This window comes from Pygocentrus nattereri, chromosome 18 (genome assembly GCF_015220715.1).
Source record: "Pygocentrus nattereri isolate fPygNat1 chromosome 18, fPygNat1.pri, whole genome shotgun sequence".
NCBI classification, from domain to species: domain Eukaryota; kingdom Metazoa; phylum Chordata; class Actinopteri; order Characiformes; family Serrasalmidae; genus Pygocentrus; species Pygocentrus nattereri.
The window spans coordinates 37,719,394-37,732,426 of NC_051228.1; the positions used below are offsets into that span (position 1 = coordinate 37,719,394).

The following is a 13,033-nucleotide window of genomic DNA, read 5'->3' on the forward strand; positions in this document are numbered from 1 at the left end:
CTTTAAGTCTAAGCTAAAAACTTACTTGTATAGTGGAGCCTTTGGTGATTAGTCTCCCTGTCAGATCTGGACCTGCTGGAGTCTCTGCTGCTCTGTTTTACTGTAATCTGTGGTCAGCCACTCTTTACATAACTGACCACGTCTTTCTTTCCTTTCTCTGCCGAGCTGATCAGCTGCCCATCCTGTGCGTCTGATGCTGTTGCCTCTTCTGCCCTGATCAGGTGCCGCTGCTCACCAGCCTTCTGGACCGGCTTGACCACCACTGAGCTTCTTGCTGTACAGCGCTGTGCAGTCCTCACCCTCAGATCTTCTCTTTTCCCACTTTACTATAAAACTTCATACTAATAATGTTTGCTATCGACCAGAGGAGGACGGGTTCCCCTTCTGAGTCTTGGTTCCTCTCAAGGTTTCTTCCTCTTTAGGGAGTTTTTCCTTGCCACCGTTGCCGCTGGCGACGCTCATGGGGGCTCGGACCCGGATTTTCTTTCCTTTTCCTTTCTTTCTGTAATGCTGATTGTCCTGTAAAGCTGCTTTGTGACAACACCTGCTGTAAAAAGCTCTATATAAATACACTTTGCTTGCTTGCGTACACTCATTGGGACACTGTGGCTGCTCTACCGACTGCCACCGCTAGATGCCCCCCCTGCTCCTCTTCTCCGGCTCTGTGTCTGATGAGCGCATGGCTGTGTTTACACGCGCCCGGCTCAGACACGCGCGCGCTGAGGTGTGGCCCGGTGACTGTGTGCTGTAGCCACGCTGGACGAGCGACACGCGCCGCGTCGCCACATTCATTATAAAATAGCGCGTTTTCCTTAAATGACCTTTTAAAGAGCGCAGCGCTCCGCGGGACGCGGCCTGCTGTTGGTGGACACGCGTGTAAAACCCCGGACCCCCGCTTTCAAACGCCAGTCGGGACAACGTGCGCCATACAAACACTGCGCAAAGCGGTGCGGAGGCCCGCTGGTGACGTCCTGTGTAAATAAAAATTAATTCGTGGCCACCCCTTATTAATGCATGGGAACGAGATAATTAAGTCGTGGCCACGACTTAGCAAAGCGTGGGAACGAGATCTTGCCGTGATCTCGTTCCCATGCCTTACTAAGTCATGGCCACGACTTAATTACTCTGCAGAGCCCCACTGGTGATATCCTTGTAAATAAAAAATAATGTGTGGCCACGAGTTAGTAAGGCATGGGAATGAGATGATTAAGTTGTGGCCTGTGCTTTACTAAGTTGTGGCCACACATTATTTTTATTTCTACAGGATGTCACCAGCGGGCTCTACGGAGTGACTAAGTCGTGGCCACACATTAGGATCTCGTTCCCATGCTTTACTAAGTTGTGGCCACGCATTAGTTTTTATTTCTACAGGATGTCACCAGCGGGGCTCTACGGAGTGACTAAGTCGTGGCCACGCATTATGATCTCATTCCCATGCTTTACTAAGCTGTGGCCACGCATTAGTTTTTATTTCTACAGGATGTCACCGGGGGGCTCCGTAGAATATCCAGAGTTGATAGTGGTTTACTATTAACCGGGCAGGGCTGGCGTCGTCTGTCCACGGGGTCTGTCTGATGAGGGGTCTGTCTGATGAGGGTCTTCTCCGCAGATCGACTCGCTGATTCACTCCCTGGCCGCTGCCCGTCTCACTCTCTCACTCTAAAGGATTGATCCCACTGTGCTTCGCGCACCTGCTGAGCCGCACTGCGCGGGCTGGAGCCGTCGCCGGGTACGGCTGACGGACACGCGCGGTTTCTGCCCTCCAACACGCTCTTTGTTGTCTCGGGGAGCATGGGCGAGGGGCGTGGCCTGCCTTACAACCGGGCGGGGCTCGCCGCAGCTCCAGGCCTGTGATTGGAGCAGATTTCAACCCAGCGACTGAGAAGCAAATGAGAAACGCCCCCCTCCCCGAGCCGCGAAACAAAGTTAAAAACATCACAGCGGCTCAACAGATGAAGCCGGAGACGGAGAGCAGCAGGACAACTCTGGAGGAGGTGCTGGGCTGGAGGACTGACCACGGTCACCGAGGCTGCTTTTAGGGCGAGTGTTTACATCCTCTGCCAGCTGCAGGTGAACAGGCGGTGAGCGCGTCAGGGCTCTGCGGCTGGGAGAGTCTAGCTTAGTTCTCATGTCCTAGTGTCTCAGTCCACCCCGCTCACAGCTCCTCTGACCTGACCTCCCAAACCAAGCGAAGTCCACTGAAAAGGCGCCAGGATGCCCGAGGCCGGCACGGACATGAGCATGGACAGGCTTTTCGGGGTGAAGGCTCCGACCTCGGTGGCCCCCGAAAGCCTCCCTCCCTCGTCCTTGGGCAGCGCTCCTCCTGGAGACATCCTGCGAAACTTCTACCACACCAAGAGAGTCGGGAACTATCTCATCGGCAGAAAGCTGGGAGAGGGGTCTTTCGCCAAAGTCCGCGAGGGTCTTCACGCTCTGACCGGCGAGAAGGTGAGCTGAGGTTCCGTGATGTTTTTGCTGCAGTTTAGCACAAAAATGAAGCATTGTATGAACTTTATTCCACCAAGCCACACATTTCTGTTCAGAAATGCAGATGCGGTCCATCCAAACATGTTTTAGATGGATCCCAAAGAGCCCCTTCACGTTAAACCGTGCTTAAGTGGGATTTTAAAACTTTCAAACCAAAGCAAAGCAAAGCATTCCTCACTAAACTCTCCAGGGAAGCTGGAGTAGTAATCAGTATTTCGCTGCTGTCGGTAGAAAAGCTCGTATCTCCAAACTGGTGACTTTACAGGAGAAGGAAAAAACCTGCTTCACTTTTAATGGAAGTCAATGGAACCAGAGTTTTTCCCAAGTCATTATGGGCCGTTTCTTTTGGGCCATTCTTCGTGAAATTTACACACAATGTAAAGAACAACAGGCGTTTTCAAATCATGCCAAAAACCGAAAAACGACAAAAATGGAGATATTTGGTTTGTTCTGACCGCAGCGATTTATTACCACTGACTGTATGTACTTACTGCCCTTGAGCAAGGCACCTAACCCCCAACTGCTCCCCTGCTCCCCACTGTGGACAGTGCTGCCCACCGCTCCGGGCAAGTTCACTAGTGCGTGTGGTGTTTCACTGCACGGTTGGTGAGATATTCCTGTGTTTGGCTTCAAAAGAGTCACTTAATCTTAATCTTAACGTGCCCACGAAATGATCTAGAACCCTCCAGCACTCTGAAAGTGGTCAAACTGAACAGTAAAGTGCTTCATCTGTGCTCATAACCCACTAGAACCTGTTATTAATCTGTATTGGTGTAGGTGAAAGCTCTGTGCCCTGATCTAAAGACACCCTCAAGTGTCCACTACATCCTCTGGTTCGGAGAACCAAGGCGCTCATCATTTGGTGACACTCACACCTACGTGGCATTAGGTAACAGAGACAATCCAGTGGGGCTTATTTAGATCTAGGTGTCTGAATTAATCTTAGATTACCCCAGAAAGCTGGAACTGACGCCCAGGCAGAACCGGATGAGGTTTCGTCATGAGACAGGTGTGCAGGAGTGAGCTGGGGAGAACTTTCACACCAGAAGTCCTGGTGGATGTTGCTTTTCGGAAGAGACAGTAGTGAGGGCAGAAATGTGGCTGTCTAAAAGCCCAATTCAACAAGAAAGCCTATAAAGGACAGCGTCATATCACCGCTGTGGGAAGAAAACCTTGTATCTCCGTTTTTGTCGTTTTTCAGTTTTCCACGTTATTTGAAAACGCCTGTTGGTCTTTACATTGTGTGTGAATTTCACGAAGAGTGGACCAAAGGAAACGAAAATGACTTGGAGAAAACTCTGGTTCCATTGACTTCCATTAAAAGTGAAGCAGGTTTTTTCCTTCTCCTGTAAAGTCACCGTTTTGGAGATACGAGGTTTGCTGTATTATTTCCCACACCCGTCGCTTCCTTTGTCCAGTGTGGCGGTGGTTTGTCCAGCCCATACTGTCTGCTTTTGTTCCACTGGGTGCAGCTTATAAATTTGCATATTAGGAGGGAAAACAAGTGTCTGTTTTTTTTTTTTTTTTTTTTTTTTTTGAATGAGTGACCTGAAATTTTTGTTTTGCGTATCGAGGATTAGCTCAGCCCCCTGACAGCCCCCTTTCACTGTTGCTGTGGCAGGGCGAAGCACTCTCTCCCGCTCTCTTTTCTCAATGATGATGCAAACGGTGGAAATCTCATAGAGGAGCGCGCCTCGTGCTGCCGTCTCCTCGTTCGCCCTCACTGACTGACATCACCAGGAGAGAGAGAGAGAGAGAGAGAGAGAGAAAAACAAGGGGGTTGGGTGGGGCGAGCGAGTGCACATGCTTGTGCTGTGTGTTTTCATCCTATGTAACCCACTTTCACCCTCACCCCCTTTGTCTGTGGTGGAGATAAACATCGTGTTAGCCTCAAGCACTGGGGTGCCCCTTTATCCCCCTCCTATATCGCCGTCAGCCCCCCATGTACCCCCCGCCAACACCCCTCTTTGGCGAGACTGGGGGTTATCACTGGTGGACGGGTCAAGATTAGGCTGTGTTCTATTTGCATTTAGGTGACTCTCTCTACCTCCCGGTGGCCGCTCTGTTGGTCTAATTGATGAAATCATTTGCTCAATTGGTCATGTATGACTTGTTTGCTCACAGCCTCCTTCATTGTTCGATGATTTGTCATGGCATGACTGGTCACCTTTTGAACCCTCTTCAGTCCAGGCAAACACAGAACCGGGTGCTTTGATCAGAGGCGGAACAAATGGCACGAGGCTATTGTCTACGAATTCAATAGGGAGTTCGAACCCGGACAAAGAAAGCACGTCCGAGATGATAAAGAAAGACGAATCGCGTCCTTTAAAGTTAAACATGAAATGAAATAAATAAATAAACGTAACAGTCGGCAGATCATTTATTGATGAATTGTTCCTCACGGTCCAAAGAGAAACCTGTATCTCCGAAAAAGTAACTTTACAGGAGAGGGCAAAAACCTTCTTTACTTTCTGTGTAAGCGAATGGAAAGAGATTTTATCCCAAGTCATTTTGGAGCATTTCTGTTGGTCCGATCATCATGAAATTTACACACAATGTAAAGGACACCTGCTCAGCTGTAATGATGCGGAAAAGTCAAAATCGCAAAAAAAAAAAAGGAGGTGCGTGTTTTTCATTGGACAGCGATGATGTATTGTATGGCAGCAAAAGCGAGTGTCCCTTGCAGAGTCGCATTAATGGATCATAGATTATCCCATAAAGCAGGAGTCCTTCAGAGAGAACCTTTCTGAGATAGATTTTTTTCGAAAGCAGAGCTTTGACGTTCGCTTTCAGACTCTTCTTTCCCAAAAAGCGTTATTGCTTCTGTTATGTTGGAATAGAGTTGTAGCGCCAGCAGAATGTTGCATGCATTCATCACTGCTTTGTTATTTTGAGTGTTTATTAAGCTTTAGTGGTTTGCGGGGTCTGAGGTGACAAATGGATGGCATTAACAAGCCATTTGGAGTCCTGCCCTCCGAGTGGACCTGGTGTAAAAGGCTTGGGAACTGTTATATTTAGTCATTTGTCCAGAGACCCCTCCCCCACGTCCTCCTCCTCCATAGACTTCGGTGTAGACCAGTCTGACAGACAGACTATGGGCGCCGCGCAGTGAAACAAAAATCCAGACACGTCTAGCGGAGCCTTCCTCACCTGTTACTGACCGCTGTCCCTTTGCCAACTTCTCAGACCAGACATTTGCACGTTAATTTGAGATCTGGACTTACAGTATGTTGTCTTCTGCTCTTTCTCCAAGGTGGCGGTGAAGGTGATAGACAAAAGAAAGGCCAAGAAAGACTCGTATGTTACGAAAAACCTTCGTCGGGAGGGCCAGATCCAGCAGATGATCCGCCACCCCAATATCACCCAGCTTCTGGACATCCTGGAGACAGAGAATAGCTACTACCTCGTCATGGAGCTCTGCCCAGGAGGAAACCTCATGAACCACATCTACGAGAAGAAGAGGCTTGACGAGAGGGAGGCACAGAAGTACGTCCGTCAGCTAGTCATGGCCGTGGAGCACCTGCACAGGGCTGGAGTGGTACACAGGTGAGAGACCCGAATAGTGAAACATAAGCTGCACATCCTTTGCTTTACATATCACTGTTTTCAGAAGAAAACCTCCAGAATATCTCCAGAATGGTGACTTTGCAGGAGAAGGAAAAAACCTACTTTACTTTTAATGTGAGTCAATGGAACCAGGATTTTTTCCAAGTCATTTTGGGCCGTTTCTTTTGGTTCAATCTTTATGAAATTTACACACAATGTAAAGGGCATCGGGTATCTTCAGATGAAGTCAAAACTGAAAAACGTCAAAAATGGACATACAAGGTTTTCTTCTGACAGCTTATGTAGTATGTACACGAATTTAGCTTGAGTAACCTCCGGCTGAATTCACAGTAATTTCGACCAGACTTGTAGAAAACAATGTTGAATTCATTCTGCAAATGAGAGCTTCTGTAGACACACCATGATCTACAGAAGGCTAGAGGCTCCCCAGAAAAGGACAATGTGCTTCGAAATCTCCAGTGTGACCCATATTGCCCAGTGCATGGGCACGGTTTTGTATGCAGATGACCATTGTTCGTTTATCTGCAGCTAAGATTGTTAAACATTGGTTTGTCTTTGTTTCTTACAGAGATCTGAAGATTGAAAACCTTTTGCTGGACGAACAGGACAACATAAAGCTAATAGGTGAGTTGAAGTACTTCCCAAACTTTATCCTAAATGCTCCTTTCCGATCCAAATGTTAATGCATTCCCAACACAACTCCCAGGTCTTTTCACAATGCAAGAGCAACCCGCATCAGGCCTTCCTAATCTAAACTAAGGAAATAACCCTCTTCGGCATGTGGCAAGGACTGATGGAGCAATCAGTATCTCATTAAAACCAAACAACCTCTCACCTCTGTGAGAGTCCGCCTCAGCATACAGAGTTCCTAGTTAACAGCGGAGTGTGAAAGACAGGGTTAGTCTGTTGGTGTTAGGTGGCCATAGACCCCCCACCCCAGTTCGCTCCAAAAGGGTGCAGGACACAGGAGGCCAGTCCCGGCACCTTTTCCTCCATAGCACCAACCTTAACTGAGACCAGATTCAGGCTATTACAACCCTTCTCTATTCTTTTGACAGATTTCGGGCTGAGCAACTGCGCAGGAATCCTGGGATATTCCGACCCTTTCAGCACTCAGTGTGGCAGCCCAGCCTACGCCGCCCCCGAGCTGCTCTCGAGGAAGAAGTACGGGCCCAAAGTAGACGTCTGGTCCATGTGAGTTCACTCAGCTCCGTCTCTGTCTCCCCTTAAAGACTAATGGCTATTGATTCACCCTTGATGTGTGCTCATAAGCTAGCCTTTCATTAGGAATAATAAGTATGTGTTTTCCAATGCAGCGGAGTCAACATGTACGCCATGCTCACCGGCACCCTCCCATTCACGGTGGAGCCGTTCAGCCTCAAAGCCCTTCATCAGAGGATGGTAGACAAGGACATGAACCCTCTGCCCGCTTCGCTGTCCTCAGGTACACCTATGCTTCAACCATGCAGAATACTGAGAAACCAGCATTCATTTGGCTATAAAACCAAATAAGCCATTCAAATTGGTCACCAGCAATTTCCTTCGCCAGACAAGCCTCCATCCAGCGATGAGTTTGAACCTAATAGGCAACACGCTCTAAAGGTTTCCCATGAAGGCAGTCATTGTTAGCTGGCCTCTTATTTTGGTCCAGATTGCTGTTTTTCTGTCTCATGAATGGCGGCCGACGTTAAAGTAATTACAAAGGATGGACCGAATATCATCTTCCGGCCTTAAATGTACTTCTGAGCGCCTCTTTAGGAGACCAGTCATTCTGGGTGTTGTCTACGTCTATTTTTCTTGTTTATTTGGGGTCAGTTCTCTTATATAGTCTTTCAATTCAGGGTTCACGCACAGCAAAATTAAAACCGTGGGCAGTCTTGTGCATGCAAGACTGACTATTTGCATAATTGGGGGTTCTAGTAATGAGTGACCGACTATGTACAAAAAAAAAAAAAAATGCACATGGTTTGCGACCAGCTTTGTGTTTAATACATACTTTTAAATTTTAAATACTTGTTTTGTCTGGCTCCTCTTAAAAGCGTAATTCAGTGCAAATCCAAGATGTTTTTACTGGAACTAGTTGCATGAAAAAAGAAAAAAAAACACTGTTTTAATTCTTATTTTGTCAGTTCTCTAATATTCTCCAGGGTATATTTAGGTTTGTCCATCTGAATTTACGTGACCAAATTGTTTGGCTAATTATTCAATAACTGCATGAAATAAATGCAAATTTTTATGTTGTTTATTTATTTATTTAGTAAAAGCTCCTCAAATGATCAGAACATGTGTTTTATGATCTCCACATGTCACTACATGCTCACAATTTACTGCTGAAAGCCCAAAAATCTCCGACGCTCTTTGTGTTATTCTATAAAAGTGATGTTTCCAGAGCAGATCACTGAAGAGACGCCGTCTGTTTATAGTTTAGAGCCCAGATTTGGGGAAAAACGGGTCGACTTTCAGTAGAAAAACAAAGTTCAGCTTCTTTTATTATAAGGGTTTAAAATGACGTCACCGTCTATTAGACTGGAGAGAAGAGCTACAGCCTCACACGACGCCCAGCTTCTGAATGGAGCTTATGGAGTATGAACGTTATGAAGAACACGACCGAGTGCGGTTTGGAACCACCGGTGGTCGCGAGGAGTTGAAGAGGTTAAGCCTCTGGACTAAACTTTTTAAAATTCCTGAGAGCCCAAATTCTGGTGTGAAATGACCCTTAACGGTCATTTCTCAGTTGGCCACCAGCTGAATGTCTTAGTGACACATTTTAAAAGGCATTTATGTCTCGGTGTCAGGGTATTGCATCACAACAGGATGATTCAGTCCCGAAATGAGATTAGCCTCCTTATGTAACAGCGGTATGTATTATCAATGACACAGGCCTGTCTTCTTATCAGTGTACTTATGCAAGACATTATGGGGGGGAGGTAGTCGGTCAATTGGATCTTACCGGACAGAGGACAGTTGGGTTTTGTTTTGTTTGGGTTGTGAGAAAGTGGCGTTGTATTTCTGTAAAGCTTTGTATAAGTGCTATAAACGCTACACTGACCACGTGTCTGTCTATAGAGCTCAGCTGAGGGGCGCATTGATGGCAAACTATGGATTTGCTGATCTCAGTCTCTCTGCTTAATGAAGCAGAGAATAAGATACTCATGGCTGTCATTGAACCAAATCTGATTTGAAGAGACTCAGTGTATTTACCATTCAATCAATTCTGTCCACAGCTGCAGTCAGTTTACTGAAGAGCCTTCTAGAACCCGACCCTGCTAAAAGGCCCAACATCCACCAGGTCATGGCAGACTCATGGCTTCAGCTGGGCAACCCACACACTGGAATCCCTTACTTGAACCGGTACAATCATTTCTTTTTTTCTCGCTCATTTGTCCATTTTGTGGCCAGGCCAAACAGGAGCCGGTTCACAAAGATAAAGCTGACAAGTTGTTTTCTCGCTCAGGATCCATATCGAAGAGATCAACCACACAGTTCTTCTGCACATGACCGAGCGGATGGGCTACAAGCACAGCGAAGTCCTCAGCGCTGTCCTCACCAACCGAGCCTGCCACACCCTCGCTGTCTACTTCCTCCTCAACAAGAAGATGAAGAGACTCTCCAAAGAATATCGGGTAAGTGTGATTTAGCTGAAGTTTTAGGTATCTTGCGTTGTTAATCAGACCTTTCAGACTACGCGTGCTGCTTCAGAATTAGTCCAGACCACTTGTTTCCTTATGCATTTCAATTTTAGGGACCCTAGAATCTGAGCTTTCTGGCTCTGCATCGTCCCCGGTAACTGATCATGGCTGTGTATCATTGCAGGAGAAGCAGTACAGCATGGAGAAGGAGAAAAAGAGCGAATTGTTCCAGACGCAGTGGAGAAAGCACATTGAGAAGATCACCATCCCCCCCAAACAGACGCCAGTCTATCTCGCTGTGAGCAAAGGCCCCACCAAGGAAAAGAAACAGAAAACAGGTGAGGGGGTCAAATAGACGCCAAGGCCAAATCCAGCAGGCTCTAAAATTTAAAGATAAAGATAAAAGACTCATCTGTGCATCATTTTAACAAACATACCTCTGCAGTAGTTGCGCAAGTTTGAGAAGCTGTCACCAGGAGCCTGTGCTGAACATGTGGAATGAGTTTGTGCTGCTCAACGGTGCACAGCCCTAAGGCCTTGTCTGCACTGAGCAGTCTACACCGAGTAAAACTTAACCTCTGTCTTTCGCCCATTTCTGCTCTCTCTCCTGTTGACACTCATCAAGTCACGCTACCAAGGTTAGCGTTTCAAGGCCTCGAAGAATGTCCTTAAATCCAATTTGAGAGCAGGATCAAAAGAAGACCTGTTTCTTTTTTTTTTTCGTAAATGGTTCCATGATGTTCCCGAAGAATAACAACCAACTCTGTTTTCACTTTGCGTACAGGAGACTTGGGGCAGTGGCGCATTCCAGAAATCATTGTTTTTCTTTGCGTTTTCCTTCTTTTAATAAACTGCAGTGGTCACTGGCTTAAAGTAGAGACACAGAATGTGTTACAGTCCGAAGAGGAATGTTCAGTGAATAGCAGTGAAATACAAACAGGGCATTTATTGTCCAGTCAATTCCGACTTCTGTTTGGAGGCATAAGGCATTACTCAGTTTTTAAGGCTTAGACAGCGTCTCTGACATGTCTGACTATGGCTGAACGATTTGTGGAAAAGATCTAATTTTTTTCCCCGCCTAAATTCGGACTGCAATTTAAGTCGCGATTATTTTTTTTAAAATCCTGATTTATTTTGGCCAAGAAGACCAGATCCACATCCACAGTAAGTTGTGGTTGCGTCTGATTGGTCCAACTCGCCTACAGGCAGCTCACAAACCCTTATTAGGTTCCGTTTCCCCTCTTAAACCTTAGAGCAACGTTTTTGCTGATGTACTCGCTGAATAAAGACGGTTCTTCAAGGGTTCTTCAGTAAAGACAGTGGTCCTGTGTAGACTCAGCAACCCATTTGCATGCATAGAAAGTTCTCTGAATGGTGAAACGGTTCTTCGGATTGATGTTAATGTTAAAATTGTTATAAGTTCGACGTCAACAAGCACCAAAGTAACAACAGAAGAACCCTTTTTGATGCTGTACAGAACCACGTACCACGCTTCTCCACTCTGAAGAACCGATTCACCACGCAGAGAACTTTATACGCAAGCACATGGGTCCCTGAGCGTTCATGGTTCTGCATAGAATGACTGTCTTTATTAAAGAACCAGCTTTTTTAAAGAACCGTGAACGACATTTTTAAGAGTGTGGCTAAAATTAAAGAAAAGTGCTGCTCTTGCGATTTGAAAATTGCACTTAAATTGAAAAAGTTCGATATAAAAACGATTCATCTTTCAGCCCTGAGTCTGACAGGAATGAATCTTTTGAATTTACTTACATTTCCTCCCTGTAGACTGTAGCTGGCTTCCTCTTTCTCTTTTGTCTTTAAGCTTTTTGTATCGAGTCTCACTCCTATAGTGAGTAGAGGGCAGTAGAGGACGTCAGCGAATGTAACATTATTGCATAAGAAGGGGAATCAGGTTCACGTGTGAATCACCGAATCGTCTCGTAACTATTAGACAGTCTTGTACTAAGAGGATGTTTCTCTCTCTCTCAGGGCTCCTTAAAGCGATGACCGGTCTCAAGGAAGCTTATTCAGGCCAGGGCGGCTGCATAGCCTCCTCCTCGCTGGAATATCTGGAAATCCACCCTCTGTTTCCCCAAGAAGCTCGCCGACTGGACACCCAGCCGCCCCCGAAAGAGAGCTCTAAAGACGTAAAAGCCGTGGACGTCCCAGCCAGGCCGCCCTCCTCTCTCGGCGCTCACTCCTGGGCTTCTGCGAGTAAGGAGCCCAGCAAAGAGGCTCCACCATCGCCCTGGTACAAGCTTACCAACGGCGCTCTCTCCCCACCCCGCCATGTGTCAGCTTTCCAACCGGACAGTTCCTACCTGAAGAAGGCTACCATCCCCAGCCCCCCAGTGCTCATCGTCAAACCCCAGCCCAAGAAGAGCCCCCCCACCACGGACTGGCCAACCCCTAGCCCTCCTGAGTCCAGCAGCGGGGGTAGCGGTGGCAGTGGAGGCAGCGAGGAACCCGACAGCCCCCAGCACCGCAGCAAGTTCCCCTCCATGGGTATCGGACAGATTCTGAAGAAGAAGGTGCCACCGTTCACCTTCCAGGTGCCTCCGTTTAGGCCAGAGCCAGCGGTGGAAGTGGAGTCGCCAACTCCCTACCACATGCAAACTCTGCTCTGTGCCTCCGGGGCCCTGAAGACCCTGTGCTGATAAACGAGACTTTGCAGAAGTTTATTCCTGGAATAAACACAGTTAAAGGAACAGCTCGACCAAACGTGCTGATGTGACTAGCAATTAATGGAAGAGGACAGCCGCCAGTTAACTTCATTTCATTTGGGTACTGTTAACAGGTGGCTAACATCAGCATTTTTGACCAAACTGTTCCTTTAAAAAAAAAAAAAAAAAACCCACATAGAAATGATATGCAGTAATCGTATTCACCACCATGGCTTTTATTCAATATGAAGCACCAGGGCTTCCAACGTGACTGGGCGATTTAGCATAAACCCTTTGGGGAGTTAGTTGACTTCTGTCCTTAATATGCACAGATAGAACAGATGCCTGTCTGTAGAGAGCACGCACACTCCAGCTCCGAACACTGTGTTAGATTTATTACCTCTTACGCAACACTGCCAGTGGCGTGTCTGTCGCTAAGACGGACCCTCACGAGCATCAAGAATGCTGACTTTAATATCTGTTTCCATAGAGCAGTTTCTGTGCCATCTGCCACTGCAATCCCTGCTCGAGGAGCGGATAATCTTCATTAGACCACTCACGTTTCACAACGTTACGAGAGATGCTGCACCACTGCCAGTACGGTATACTTGCATGGACCTCGGAGCTCGTGTGAAGCACCACAGCCTGCAGTTGCTGGATAGTTACGCCTCACAAGTTACACCGACA

The 13,033-nt window shown here is 47.1% G+C and overlaps 1 protein-coding gene across 1 annotated transcript; it reads left to right on the plus strand.

Annotated features, from left to right (window-relative positions):
- The first annotated feature begins 1,927 nt into the window (after positions 1-1,927).
- Positions 1,928-12,554, plus strand: hunk (hormonally up-regulated Neu-associated kinase). Its single transcript, XM_017691443.2, has 9 exons — positions 1,928-2,448; positions 5,741-6,033; positions 6,623-6,678; positions 7,113-7,248; positions 7,371-7,498; positions 9,279-9,405; positions 9,509-9,677; positions 9,868-10,021; positions 11,673-12,554. The coding sequence occupies exons 1-9, from the start codon at positions 2,215-2,217 to the stop codon at positions 12,338-12,340; spliced, it is 1,965 nt and encodes a 654-aa protein (XP_017546932.1). The 5' UTR covers positions 1,928-2,214; the 3' UTR covers positions 12,341-12,554.
- Positions 12,555-13,033: the final 479 nt, after the last annotated feature.

What these genes read in the sequence shown, in the direction of transcription:
- hunk (XM_017691443.2), top strand. Translation starts at nt 2,215, where the DNA reads ATGCCCGAGGCCGGCACGGACATGAGCATGGACAGGCTTTTCGGGGTG. An exon ending in ACGCTCTGACCGGCGAGAAG is followed by an intron (nt 2,449 to 5,740) that starts GTGAGCTGAGGT and finishes TCTTTCTCCAAG; the next exon opens with GTGGCGGTGAAGGTGATAGA. An exon ending in GGACAACATAAAGCTAATAG is followed by an intron (nt 6,679 to 7,112) that starts GTGAGTTGAAGT and finishes TTCTTTTGACAG; the next exon opens with ATTTCGGGCTGAGCAACTGC.